General features: G+C 53.1%; 1 protein-coding gene across 1 annotated transcript; it reads right to left on the bottom strand.

The window, feature by feature from the left end:
* Positions 1 to 703: 703 nt before the first annotated feature.
* Positions 704 to 6,494, bottom strand: DUOXA1 (dual oxidase maturation factor 1). Its single transcript, XM_066328045.1, has 6 exons — positions 6,348 to 6,494; positions 5,402 to 5,459; positions 4,755 to 4,889; positions 4,361 to 4,574; positions 1,656 to 1,870; positions 704 to 1,047 (listed from the first exon to the last, which is right to left on the bottom strand). The coding sequence occupies exons 1-6, from the start codon at positions 6,492 to 6,494 to the stop codon at positions 839 to 841; spliced, it is 978 nt and encodes a 325-aa protein (XP_066184142.1). The 3' UTR covers positions 704 to 838.
* Between the last annotated feature and the right edge of the window lie 6,606 nt (positions 6,495 to 13,100).

Below are 13,100 nucleotides of genomic sequence, written 5' to 3'. Positions count from 1 at the left end.
AAGCGAAAAGGCAAGTCAAACTTATTGAGATAGAGGGGAAAATAAGTGAGCACAAAACAGAAAGAAAAGGTTGTGAAACCCTCAGAGAGATAAAAGGGTGCAGAGCTGAACACTCTCCCTGCCTGTGTGGGTCCTGCTGGCTGCCAGCAGCCAGGAGTGGGTGGTTTTCTTGGGCATGCAGAATTCCAATGTTTCTTGCCCCTGACGTGAGCTGAGCAGGAGGAACACAGACTGGAGATGCTGCTCACCTCTCCCTAATTGGCTATAGCTGATCTCCAAGGCTCTGTTGGACCTTCTTTCCCACCTCCTCCTCTTCTTCCCTCCCTCCTGGTCTGGTGCCTCCAGCACCCTACTAAATTGTGTTCCTCTTTGCCATCCTGCTCTTCACCTCAGACGAAGAGGAGGTGTTGGGTACAGGGCACCCTGGGGAGCACAGCTCCATCTGCACTTCCTGGCTGCTGATGGGAAGAGCATCCAAGAGCAAGGGGACTTTTTGAGGGTCTTCAGGGTGAGGGGGCTGTTGTGGGCTCTACTTCTCCTTTGGTCCATGTCTATGAGTCTGCAGTTACTCGCTTTCTCCTCAGTTTGTTCTGGTTTAATCTCTGTATCCTGCAGAGGACTCAGGGTTTGTTGGGATGGACCAAGGGGGAAGGCAGTAACACAGGAAAAAAAAAAAAGACAAATAAAATAATAATTTAAAAAGTGAAGTGTTGTATTTGAGACACATTTTCACATCTGGATATTCTCATCACTTGGTTCTTGCCATGTCTCTTCCCATCTGGGCTCCTGATGGATTTGGTGGTTTGGTGGATTCAGGAGCAGCATCTCCTGCCGTGCCTCAGAGCTTGGTGGCTGTCACATGGCAGAGCTCACCCAGGGGGACCATGAGCTCATCCTGTGCAGAGCAGCTGGGCTCAGCTGGCAGGCAGGACTTGTCCCACATCTCCTCTTTGCTACTCTTGTCCAGATTAAAGATGAGCTTCAGCTTCTCTGGCTGCACGGAGTTGAGAATGACGATGCCCAGCCCCAGGAGCAGGCACAGCATCCCTGCAGTGCACAGAGAGACACAGTGACACCACTGCAGGAGTCCTGCTGGATCCCAGCTCCATCCAGCTGCACACCAGCGACATGTGGCATCACCCAGCAGGTCAGGCAAAGATGTTGATTTGTCTTTCCCCATCAATTCTAGCATCACTTTGGGCTCCCCAGGACAAAACAGAGGTCGATGAATGGGGCAGAGAGCTGGGGCTGGAGCCCACTGTGCTCAGGAAAAGGCTGGGGGACCTGGGCTTGTTTAGCCTGAAAAAGACTCTCCAGGGGGAACTAGTAACCATCTGCTATTGGAAAAGGGCTGGTCTCCCTGGAGGTGGATGTTTTAACATGGAGAATTCTGGTTTGATCACAGGAAACAATTGCTGCTCAGAAGAGGAGCAGGTCCTGAAAGGCAGAGGGAGTCTCTATCCAGTAGGTAACTTCAGACATTCAGATCTCCTGACTGCTCACCTCTTTCCCTCCCCAACCTTGATAATTTCAATCTAAAATCCTCTAACCTAAATTTATCATCTTCTGTGACCAGCCATGGGGAAAGAAGGGATGGAGGCATCATCTCTGTAGGGATGGAGAAGAAAAGCCCCAGAAGCAAGCTGAGCACTCACCTGCTGCTAATGTCAGCCAAAAGGATTCACCATAGTCTGTTCTCAAGGACACTGAGCCAAACTGGATGGGGCACTTCAGAGGGTTTCTTGCAGTGGAGAAGAAGATCAGTGAGAAGAAGGTCAGAGCGGCTGTGAGCAGAAGCATGTGGCCACCATAGAGCAGGACGGACATGGAGAAGAGCAGGATGGAAATGAGCCACGTGCAAAAGGCCAGCCTGCAAAAGGACCACAAAACTGAGCAGACAACATCAGGCTTGGAGTATCTACTCAGGGTCTCCTCTCCATATCCCAGTGGAGGGATGGAGCCCTGGGCCACCTGGTCTAGCTGGCCCTGCTTCAGCAGATAGCTGGACAGCCTGATCTAGTGAGCCCCTTACAACCCAAACAACTGGGGAATGACTTGAGTGGTGCAGCTGTGGGACAGGTCCCACAGCAGGATCTCCCCACCTGGGAATGTTCAGTATTGAATTTCCTGAAGCCCCCACCACCTGGGCATGGCTTTGGCATCAGCCTGCTCTGGGTATGGGACTGGAGTAGAAATCTCTAGAGGGTCCTGTGAGAGACTGAAATATTAATGTTTAATAGCTCAAACATACGGACATTTGCAGAGGCAGCAGGTGCTTTGCTGGGGCCAGGTTCCTCCCTAGGAGGGGAGAAGGAGGGGTTTGGGGTGTGTGGTGACAAGCCCTCTGATGTAAGACAGAGGATCCACCCCAGAAGCTCTGGGGTTTGAGCCAGATGAGGGAGAAGGCTCGTAAGAAGCAGACCCTGGAGAGGCAGGGTGATGTTTTTTATCCCACTAGTGTCCTCCATTACATAACTGGCTCAGCTGAAAAACTCCCCTTCCCTTCCCGGGAAGGTTCTGTTCACACAGGACGTTTTTTCTGTTCACACCTCAGCCTGAGGGATTTCATCCTTTCTGAGGAGGCAGAACTGCTTCAACACTGGTGTGAGAGGTAGGGTCGTGCCTTAGAAATGGTCATAAACCATCAAAGACCCCCAAAGTACCCCTAGACCCTGAGCCCTTCCACCAGCAAAATATACCTGATCCACAGTGCTGCAAAGTGTAAAATCCCCCTCTGCAGGAAGGTGCCTGGGAGTTCCCACCTAAACCTGAACTGGCATTGAACCCCGAGTTTCGTGGGAGCCCCACCACTGAGAAGACCAGAAGAGGATCAGTGGGACACTGTCTGGTTCCATGGGTGGTCATATCTTTTTACTCAATCTGTCTCTCTCTCACTCTCTCTCCTTCCCCTTTCCTTTTCTATTTCTTTCTATCATTATCTACCTCCTATTTACTGTCATACAAAATCCATACCATTGACTTCAGCAGATGGTCTCGTTTGCACCTTAATTTGGGCAGAAGACCTCTCTAATAATCAGATTGTAACAGTCCCACCAAGGTAACTTTTTTCTGATTCTTGTTATTGTCCACAGCTGGTCACCCTCAGGCAGTTCCCACGTGTTCAGAGGGACAATGGCATCAAGGGACACCTTTGTTTGGAGAACTGCACCATTAGCCATGCCCACACCTGATTCAGCACCTGGAGTGCACCCAGCTGCCAGCCCTACCCTGTGTTTGGAGCTTGGATTTAGCTCCCTGGGAAGGTGAGCCTAACAAATTTTTCTGATTCTCATAAAAGCCGAAAAAAAAATTTCATGAACATTTCTGCCTTGAAATACAGGAATGTTCGGGTGAGGATATTTTTTTCCTGAAAATAAAAAGGAGATGGGTACAGGGACCTGGAACCTACATTCATGGGTGAATTCCAAGGCTTCCTCTTCCCTTCAGTGCCTTTCCCACCACCTTTGAGACCTGTGGGGGTGCTCTGAGACTCCACAACCACAATACACACAAGGGCTCTAAGTTTCATCCCAAGAGATGAGCTCTGAGCACCCTCTCGATGGTCCCTCCTGCTCCCCTGGGGCAGGTCTGTGCCCACCTGGACGTGCAAAAGAAGACCCTTCACAGTGGGTCTTAACCAGGACTCTTTATCTTGGTCCTTGGGAGAGCTCTCGAACCATGAGCCCCACAGTTGTGTCTGTTTTCCCTTTGATGAATTTTTCTCAGACTGCAGTTTTGTGCATCAAGGCAGAGGACACACAAGAGGAGTCTGGGGACATGGACAAAAATGGTCCAAGGGTTGGAGCCCCTCAGACTGGGAGGGTTGGGGGTGTTCTGCTCAGAGAGGAGAGAAGGCTCTGGGAAGACCTCAGAGCCCCAACCAGGGTTTGGAGGGACTCCAAGAGAGCTGGAGAGGGACTTGGGACAAGGACCTGGAGGAACAGGATGAGGAAGAATAACTTCCCACTGCCGGAGGGCAGGGTTAAATGGGATATTAGGAAGGAATTGTTCCCTGTGAGGGTGGGGAGGCTCTGGCACAGAGAATGTTGCCCAGAGAAGCTGTGGCTGTCCCTTCCCTGGAAGTGTTCCAGGCTAGGTTGGACAGCCCTTAGAGCAACCTGGAATAGTGGAAGGTGTCTCTGCCCATGGTGGAGGGTTAGAGCAACATAAGTTTTAAGATACCATCTAACCCAAATCACTCCACGATGGTTCCACAATTCCATGACTCTGTAACAGGCCAGGAAGCATGAGAACCCCAGATTCTGCAGGGAGCCAAGGCTTTGGCACAGCCTTACAGTGACAAGTGTGGCTCCATAAAGCTCCTTCTGCTGCCCCTGGCTGTCCCCAGCTCCCCACTCACCACAGGCTGAGGGACACGTAGTGGCCGGCGATGCGGTACTGCCTGTGCACAGCACAGGGGCTCTGCGTGGTGAACTTCTCTGCCACGTAGAGGATGGGGCTGGGCAGCCCCTTCTCCAGCCCCTGGCTGTAGCTGCGGTCATAATCCGCCCCAAAGTTCCAGGGGAAGTGCTCGTTGTAGTTGATGGTCTCGTTGATCTGCTGCACTGGGTTTCCTGCGGGAGCGACAAGCTGAGGCCCTGCTGTGCCAGCACCTGGGCACTGCCAGCCAGCAGCACGGGCACTGCAGGTCCCAGGAGCCTCCAGACTGAGCAAGGGCCCCTGGAGCAAGGGCAGCTGTATCCCTCCTGGGGCCATGGCCACTCCAGAGTTCCAGCTGGGGACATCAGACTCACCCCTGAGCGTGACGTTCACCCCTGCCAGGCCGATGTGCAGCCCGATGTCTGCGTTCACCTGGGCAGGGCTGAAGGACTTGTAGGAGGTGTTTGCCTGCACCCAGCCAGTCTCCCAGTCTCTGGTGAACTGTACAGCTGTGAAGAGTTTAGGGGTTAGTTACAGCCTGGCAGCAGGATGTCTGGTGCTGGAAGCATCTGCCAGGACAGACACCATGGTCTGAGCATCACCTACCTCATCCCAAGGTCAGGACTGTGCTGTTAGCCCCAGGGGGCAGAAGTCCTGTATGTCCTCAATATCAACCCCAACCCATGACCCTGAAAGCCCCACTTGGGTTCTCCCCAACCCTGGTGGCAGTGGGGCACTGTCTGGGCACTGTTTCTTATCTAAGCTCCTGCCAATTTGCCTGAATTCCCTGGAAGTTGGTGGTGATCTTTTGGTGATTGGCCTGGATATGACCACCAGTCTTCAGACCAGAGGCAGCTGGATGCCTTCCACCAGTTGCTGGAACCGCCTCCCAGACACAAGATGTGTGTCCATCTCCCCCATGAATTGATCCTAGGGCAGAACTTGGCCCTTGACTGACCTATTCACCCTTCCTCACCTTTCCCCTCCATTTCTGGGGCATTCCCAGGACCCCAGTACTCACTGAGGATCACAGCTCCCATGAAGAGTCCCAACACCAACCGCAGGAACCAGAAGAGTCGCTGTGAGGGATGAGCAGAGTCAGTCAGATTTTACCACGGGGACCTCAGCACCAAGCACAGAATTTAGAAACATCGAATGGTGAGAAATAAACCTGTCCCTCCCCTGGGGAGTCACCCCACGTGCTTTGGGGGTGGGTGGTATGGGGTACATCTGTGGCTGGGGCATCCCTGCTGTGGTGGTGGGGGGAGGCAAGGAGATCCAGACAGAAGATGATCAGAAGAACCCATTGGAGAAAGCTGTGACATCCCTTTTCTTGGGAAGGAGGGTGGAGACATTCCCTCCAACAGTCTTCAGCTGCACTTTCCACACTTATCCAAAGCTCGTGTGTTTGGATGTGTTGACAGCTGACCATAGCTGTAGAAAAAAGAAGTGACCAAGGCATGTCACTTCTGAGAGAGTGTCCCCTAGGAGACAGAAGCCCCTCAAGCAGCCCTGCTGCTAAACCAGGCACACAACAAGCACCTGACGTGGCTCTCAGCAGGGTCTGTTGGGCACACGGAGCGTGGTGAGCAGTGCTGGGACATGCCTGGTACACACCCCCTTCTTTCATTGAGGTTTCTGGGAAGGTGGGGTGAGATCTTTGAGCCTCACCCTTGCTATTCTACTGTGGTGAAATCATTTCGGCTTGTTCACAGAGAAATCCAGCCAAGATCAGATCTAACCTCCTCAGAAATCTGGGGTGGTAGAGTTTGGTGTCTCTGGGATGAGTGTTCATGCTGGGATGGGTTGGAGCTCAGCCCCATGGCTCTCTAGAGATCCCAGAGCTCTGGCCATGAACCTGTGGGCAAGTTTGCTTGCCAAGTCTGTTATGGAGGCTGGGAAGGAGGAGGAATGTGGGATGTATGGCCAGGAGCAGAGGTCTGAACTGCCCCTACCCCTCCACTTACCCCCCTGCCTCGGATCCCTGGCAGGATGATGATGGACGTGGCCAGCATGGAGAGGAATATGGTGACAATGACAGCCCGGGTGGTGTCAAAGGGGAAGCAGGCATTGGCTCCAGGGTAGAAGGGGTAGGAGCCATCCCACAGTGTCATCTTGCTGCCTGGAAGGACTCCAAATTGGCACCCAGAGAGACGGTGGTGAGAAGATCATCTCCACACATCCCCTCCAACCAGCCTCCTCCACAGAACTCTCTCCTGCCCCCTTGCCAGCCCTCTGCTTGTCCCTGGCACGGCTGTGTGTGCATCCCAGTGCCCCTGGACACTGCGACCCCACACTGAGAATGCACTGAGGCATCTCCCACGGGAATCCTTCCTCTTCACAGTGTACAGCCCGCAGCAAAGCTGATTTGGAGCCAGCAGGGCATCTGCTGCATCAGGTTGTCCCCAAAGAGGGACAGAAGGACACGCAAACACCACTGGGCCGCTCATTCTCCTCTGTTCCCCATTCCCCAAATCTTCCCTGTGCCCCCACCCTCCCTAGCTCAGCTCTTTCTCCCACAGCCCGGCCCCCACCGCGTTCCCCGCTGTGCTCCGGGTGAATCACGGCACAAACACGGCTGAGCCCCATCGGGCCCGGTGCCCGCCCGTGGAGTTAACTCCTCATCGTCCGCGGGAACGGGAATGACCCGGAGGGGACGGAAACTGCGTGTCCCTGGCAGCGGTGTGCCAACCACTCCGGAGCCCGCTGGGGAGAACGGTGGGACGCTGCTTGGGAGACCAAACGCTGTTTTTACCACAGCGCTTCACCAACCCGCTTTCCTGCTGGAAAAGGGCTGCTCAGCATCCCCCGGGAATGCGGGTTATCCCTGCAGCAGCAGCAGAAACACCCTCGGCCCCTTCCCCAGCCCCAGCCTACCTCCGCTGCAGCCGGTCCCGGGCTGGGAGCTGCAAAGCGCTCCGGGATGCACCGGGATGCTCCGGGATGCACCGGGATGCTCCGGGATGCTCCGGGATGCTCCGGGATGCTCCGGGAAGCGCCGGGATGAGCCGGGATGAGCCGGAATGGGCCGGGATGAGCCGGGATGCTGTCTGCCCGCCTGCTCTCACTCCCTGCCAAGGCTGCGGGCGAGGAGCCAGCCTAGCGCGGAGTCACGGCTGTGTTTCTCCCGGTGTTTTTTGGAGCGCCCGCCTCCGAAGGTGGTTGGATCACCCAGCCTAACCCAGCCGCTCCGGCACTCCTGCGAAGTCCCAGGGCACGCAGGGGAGCTACGGGATGGCACAGTCCTGGCAAGGGTTTGCCTTCATCTCTTTGACTTCTCTTGCAAGACAGTAAAAAGTCCAGTTCCATAAAGCATGAAGACCCCGGAGCCGCTGGACCCCTCTGGATCCTGGTGGGACCAGAGGTCCTCAAAGCCCTCACCTGCACTGCCTGGGGCAGGTTCCCAGCTGAGACCATCGAGCACGGCCTCAGGGATGAGCCTGCTCCTGACCCCATCCCTGGGGGGGTTTCCCTGGGAAGGGCCTGACTGAGCTGTTGGTCAGTGGCAGAGGTGTCCAGAGGTGCTCCCAGCCCCATTCTGCAGAGGATGCTCAGGTTTGTAACCTGGCCATGGAATGGAGATCATGAGAATTCAAACTCTTGGGGTTTGCTCCTGTACTTTGGCATTTCAGCTGGCTGAAGAAGGTTGTATTGACAGTGAGAAAGAGCAGCAGAAACACTCTCCTGACCCATGTTTGGGGTCCTCCCTCTGAAACTGGCACAGCCACCCCCTGGATATTTCTTTTCTGCATCCCAGTGAATGGGGTGGCTGGGTACCCACCCCCTTGGCAGAGAGAGGTAAAAACAAGTTTTTGTTCATGTCCAACAGGAAATAAAGGCATTTTTTGGGCAAAGACTTTGCCATTTCCCCTCAAATTCCTAACTGGTCTGACCTGGTCTGAACACTGCATCCCTCCCCAGGAGTTGTTAAAAAAATTAGAGGGTGGCAAGGGTGATGTGGGTGGGGAATATGTGTGCAGAGATGTGCTGTGGAGCTCTCTGGTAGCATCAGCTCCAGCTCTGACAGTCTCTGCAAAGCAGAGGGAGACATGGACTTCACAGCAAATGGAGCAAATCCTCAGGGGTGATCACATGGACATGTGGGGCTTTGGACCTCTTGGAAAAGTGGAACCACCTCTCCCTCCAGTGTGGCAGAGGATAACTGAGGAGGTGGCTGGTAACTGGCAGGATGAAAATAATCAATATGGAGAAGATGCAGCCATGTGAAGTGATGTGTGAGATGAGGGTCTAAACCATTCCTCGTTGCACTCCCTGGAGCTGGGAGATGCAGCAGAGGGATGAGTCCTGCACTGGCTTGGATAAATCAACGTGTGGAGTTTGCCTTTGGAAGGGATTGAGGCATGGTGGGTTTGGGGCTGTTCTGACAAACATCACAAACATGTCCTTTGGGGAGACACTATTCCCAAAAATGAAAACAAGGAGGATGGAGTTCCCCTTCTTCTATAAAGGTGACCAGCAACACAAGGTTTGTGTGCAAGGAGGTCAGGGGAGCACCCAGAAATGCTCTGGTTCTCTCACCTGTCCCCAGCAGTGGTGGAAATGGGGCATGGATGTGGCAGTGGGATCTCCCCTTCCCTGGAATGCTGATGAGATCATATCCTGGGAATTGTGAGAAAACTGCTTGATTTACCCCTCACCCAGCACTCTGCACAGAGGAAGAGGCGATTATTACAACTGGGTGTTTGTTTTTTTCCTCCTTTTTATATTTTAAATTTTCTGAGCATTTCAGGAGGTAGTAAAGCTGTGTATTACATCACACAGCTCCCAGGGAACACTACACATTTTCCAGGGAGTTTCTTCTCCCACTGTCAGCACTCTGCCCGTGCTGGAGCAGCCCTCTTCCTTGGGCAGCTTCTTTGCTTCATTCCCGCCGGAGAGATGGATCCTCTGATTAGAGGATTAGAGATGAGTCGTCTGATCCAGGTCACGGGAGGGCGGTGGGGGCAAGGGGAGGAGCAGCCATCAGCTCTTGTGCAAGCGGATGTTGAGTGCTGGATCAGCCACCTCTCTCTGTGCTGGGAAGTGCAGTGAGGAAAGAGTGGGTACATGCCTGGGCAGGGAGGTGATTTTGGGAATGGACAAGGAAGAATTCTGCCTGAGCCATTAGAGCCAGAAAGATAGATGTGGTGCTTGTATCCAGGAGTCACTCTGCCCCATAGCTGCCCTCATCTCCCCTCTGTCTTCTTCCCTGACAGGGACAATGCTGCAGCTGGGGTTGAGCTGGTGCTCTGTTGTGATGAAACCCATCCTGTGGATCCTTGCCCGGGAATCTTTGCCACAGCTGAATGGCCCACGATGGAGCACCTTGGAGGGAATAACAGCAGGAAGGAAGGAGGGACCCCTTCTGATCAGTTCCATCTTGATGAGCAGAGAGGTTGCTGTGGCCTTGGTTTAGCTCTAGATATATTTGCAAGAAGGATCTATTTCCCCAGCTATTTGGAAGTTACGCATTTTGAGAGAAGGTGTTGCTACCCACTACACTGACCAGTGGCTTTCATAACTTATGATGAAAACAGCTCAGGGTTAAGTGAAAGGACTCCAGGAGATGGAGGCAGAGCTCAGCAGAGTCACACATCATCCCAGTGGGAACTGAAACAGGAGGGGTTTCAGCCACACTTTGAGGAAATCCTCATCTAGAAACTGTGTTGAGTGTTCAGCCCTCTGCCCCTTCCAAGAGCCATCATGCAGGACAGGAACAAGTCTCTAGACATGGTCTAGACCTTCTGTGGCACATAGCAGGAAGAGAATCTTTCTTTGGGTACTTGATCATCTCTGCTTCTAGTCCCAAACAGTTCTTTTCAGCTTCTGCCAGTGTTAACAGGTTTCCATGTGTTCTCAGAGATACAGGGGATAGAAATCCAGCTGTCCCATTGCCCTCCCAAAAATCTCCATCCCACCCAGAGGCTCTGTGTTTGACCTCCTGGGCACTAAGACCCGTGTCTGAGTGGGGAAGGGGCTGGGGCTGGTCCCATTCCTTCCCTCGCTCCTTCCTGGGGTTACCCAGCTTGGATGAGGGGCTGCAGGTCCAACCCTTGTCTGCTGTTGACAGACGCCAAGGGCCCATCCCAGGCTAACCTAATCCCAGCTCTGCCACAGGGATATGGGGAGGGACCATGGCAGGTTCTAAGCTGATACCCTGGGAGGTGGAAAGGCAAGAATGTCACTTCCCATCTTGCATCTGTTACAGGTGTTTCCTCTCCAGCAGAGAGCAAATGTGTTTGGCAGCTCCCAGGCTGCCCCTCCAGACTGATCCCAGTGTCTCCCTCACCTAGCAGAGCTCTTCTGCCCTGCTGGGAGTCTCGGGAAGTGCATTAATTGTGGGGTGCATTTTATTAGGGATTTTATTGTCCCAGCTTGGGGAACCTTGTCCCCACAGATAACAGCCCTTCCTGACAGTTTGATGTAACCACCAGGGAGCTGAACTTTGCTGGGGCTTTTCAAAGCTGTTGCCTCAGCTTTGCTGGGGCTTGTTAATGATGCACTGTGTGGTAATTAGCACTTTCATCCCTGGTTGCAGCTTAGAGAGCTTTCTCTTGTAATCTTTGGCATTAGAGGCCAATTTTAAGCAATAAACATTTTTTCCATGGAAATTCCTCTGTCTTATATCTCCCTGCCGGCCTTGGAATCCCTTCAGATCACCGCCTGAGGGCTGTGAGCTTCCAGATCTCAGATCAGCCCAGTGAACATTGTGGTGGAAGATATCCAAGGCAGATTTGGGGTTGGCCAGGTCTTCTATGCGTGTTTTCTACCAGCTCTAGGTGTCACAAAAGCTTTGACGGATGATGGTCTCGGTTTTGGAGACAAAATTCAGAAGGAAGTGCCCTGGAATGAATGTTTCCTCTAAGGAGAAAGTGCTTCGGAAGGGACGGGAAGGGAAGGGAAGGGAAGGGAAGGGAAGGGAAGGGAAGGGAAGGGAAGGGAAGGGAAGGGAAGGGAAGGGAAGGGAAGGGAAGGGAAGGGAAGGGAAGGGAAGGGAAGGGAAGGGAAGGGAAGGGAAGGGAAGGGAAGGGAAGGGAAGGGAAGGGAAGGGAAGGAAGGGAAGGGAAGGGAAGGGAAGGGAAGGGAAGGGAAGGGAAGGGAAGGGAAGGGAAGGGAAGGGAAGGGAAGGGAAGGGAAGGGACATCTGGCATCAAGCTAGCTAAAAACTAATGCCACAAAAAGAACAATGCAGCATTTCCAGTCCACCTTGGAGAGACTGAACCAAAATCCTGCAGGAGCCCAAAGTCCCCACCCCACATCCTGGTCCATCTTCAAGGTACAGCAGCCACTCTCTGGGTGTAAAGCAGACAGGTAGGGCATAATTATAAAATCACCCCAAGAAAACAATGTTCAGAGCTCCTCCCTGCCAGTGGTCCTGTCCCACCAAACATCACCCTGGGATGGTGTCTTGCCGTTGGTGACAGTCCTGCTGTGAGTGAGGGGTTTCAGCAGTCACCCACCAGAATTTACATGAAACTGAGGGCTCTGTTTCTCCCACCATAGTCTCACAGATCTCTCAGCAGAGCTGGTTCCCTAAAACTTTTCAGGTTATGTGTCTCCCATCCTTCTGGGAAAGGACACATGGCAGGGAGCTGGGAAGCTGGCCCTTCATGAAAGGACAGGGTCTTTTAAGGTCTAGGCCTGCAAATGCTCCCAGGCAAGAAAAACAGAGTCCCTCTTTTTCCAAGTCCCAGGTAAGTATTCCTACAAGTCCTCCTGCCCTGCAGGGAGCTCCCTTATCCCTTTCCATGGCACTTGGATCCAGGTTCTGGAGTAGGTTGCTGCCTCTCACACCAGCAACTTGACCAGGCTGGAGCTGCTTCTGGAGTCCATGCTGGAGGCTGGTGGCTCCCTTATCAGTGCCACCACCCTGGATCAGTTTTTTCTGGTTTTGGCTTGAAAACACTTGGAACAAGCACAGATTCACTGCTGAAGGCAAAGGTGTTCCTTGGCACGTGACAGGTTGGGAGATGTCAACAAGGCTGTGGGAACAGTGAGTGCAGGAAATGGAAAGAAAGGAGTGCCCTAAGTTCACTCTTTCTGTCCCCTACCTGGAGCAGGAAGGGGTCTTACTGCATCCACCTCTGCCTACTCCTTTAGGAAGGAGATTGTCCCCAATTACTGCTCGGCTTGTCTTTCCACAATAGAAAAACACCTCAGTGTGCTGGTACTGACCTACACATATTTTATAAAATCCATCAATTCCATGGCAATTCTGCAGCTCTATAATTCCTGGCACAGTCTCAACACTGTACCAGGAGTCCAGAGGTTGGCTGGTGGACGTGTTGGAGGTGGCTTATGGCACCTTCCTCTGCAGCACAGCGGGGCCATAAACACTATGAGCTGTAACTGGTGCAATTTCTCAGTCCTATGTCATGTCCATCCTGCTCACTGTGTTTTATACTCCACAAGCCTGAAAAACCAAAAAGTTTAGGAATACCTTATTCCTATTGGAGTCCTTGGCTTCTTCTCAGTCCCGTATAGAGGTTAAAATGGATACAATTGAAAAGAAAATGGCAGTGAAATTGTGCTGGAGCTTCTCTCACTGCACTCCAGCACCCTGATGATTTTGGGAGTGCTGTGGGAAGGGCCCTGTGGCAGAAAGGCCCTCATCCAACCCCACAGCTGGTTTTGTCCCTGCTGCTCTAGAGCTGTTTTCACCCCATAAAGAAACCCATAAAAGAAGACCTTGTGGGTCTGTAGCTGGGGTGACCCCTGCC

The sequence above is a fragment of the Sylvia atricapilla genome, chromosome 13, assembly GCF_009819655.1.
Source record: "Sylvia atricapilla isolate bSylAtr1 chromosome 13, bSylAtr1.pri, whole genome shotgun sequence".
In the NCBI taxonomy this organism is placed as follows: domain Eukaryota; kingdom Metazoa; phylum Chordata; class Aves; order Passeriformes; family Sylviidae; genus Sylvia; species Sylvia atricapilla.
Note: the sequence above shows the minus strand (reverse complement) of the source record. Positions and strands in the feature narration are given on the sequence as shown.

Excerpts from the sequence above, each read along its gene's own strand:
- DUOXA1 (XM_066328045.1), bottom strand. The coding sequence starts at position 6,494 with ATGACACTGTGGGATGGCTCCTACCCCTTCTACCCTGGAGCCAATGCC. Across the intron at positions 4,890-5,401 it reads CATGGGAGCTGTGATCCTCA|CTGTACAGTTCACCAGAGAC; the intron begins GTGAGTACTGGG and ends AACTCTTCACAG. Across the intron at positions 1,048-1,655 it reads TTGGCTGACATTAGCAGCAG|GGATGCTGTGCCTGCTCCTG; the intron begins GTGAGTGCTCAG and ends TGTGCACTGCAG.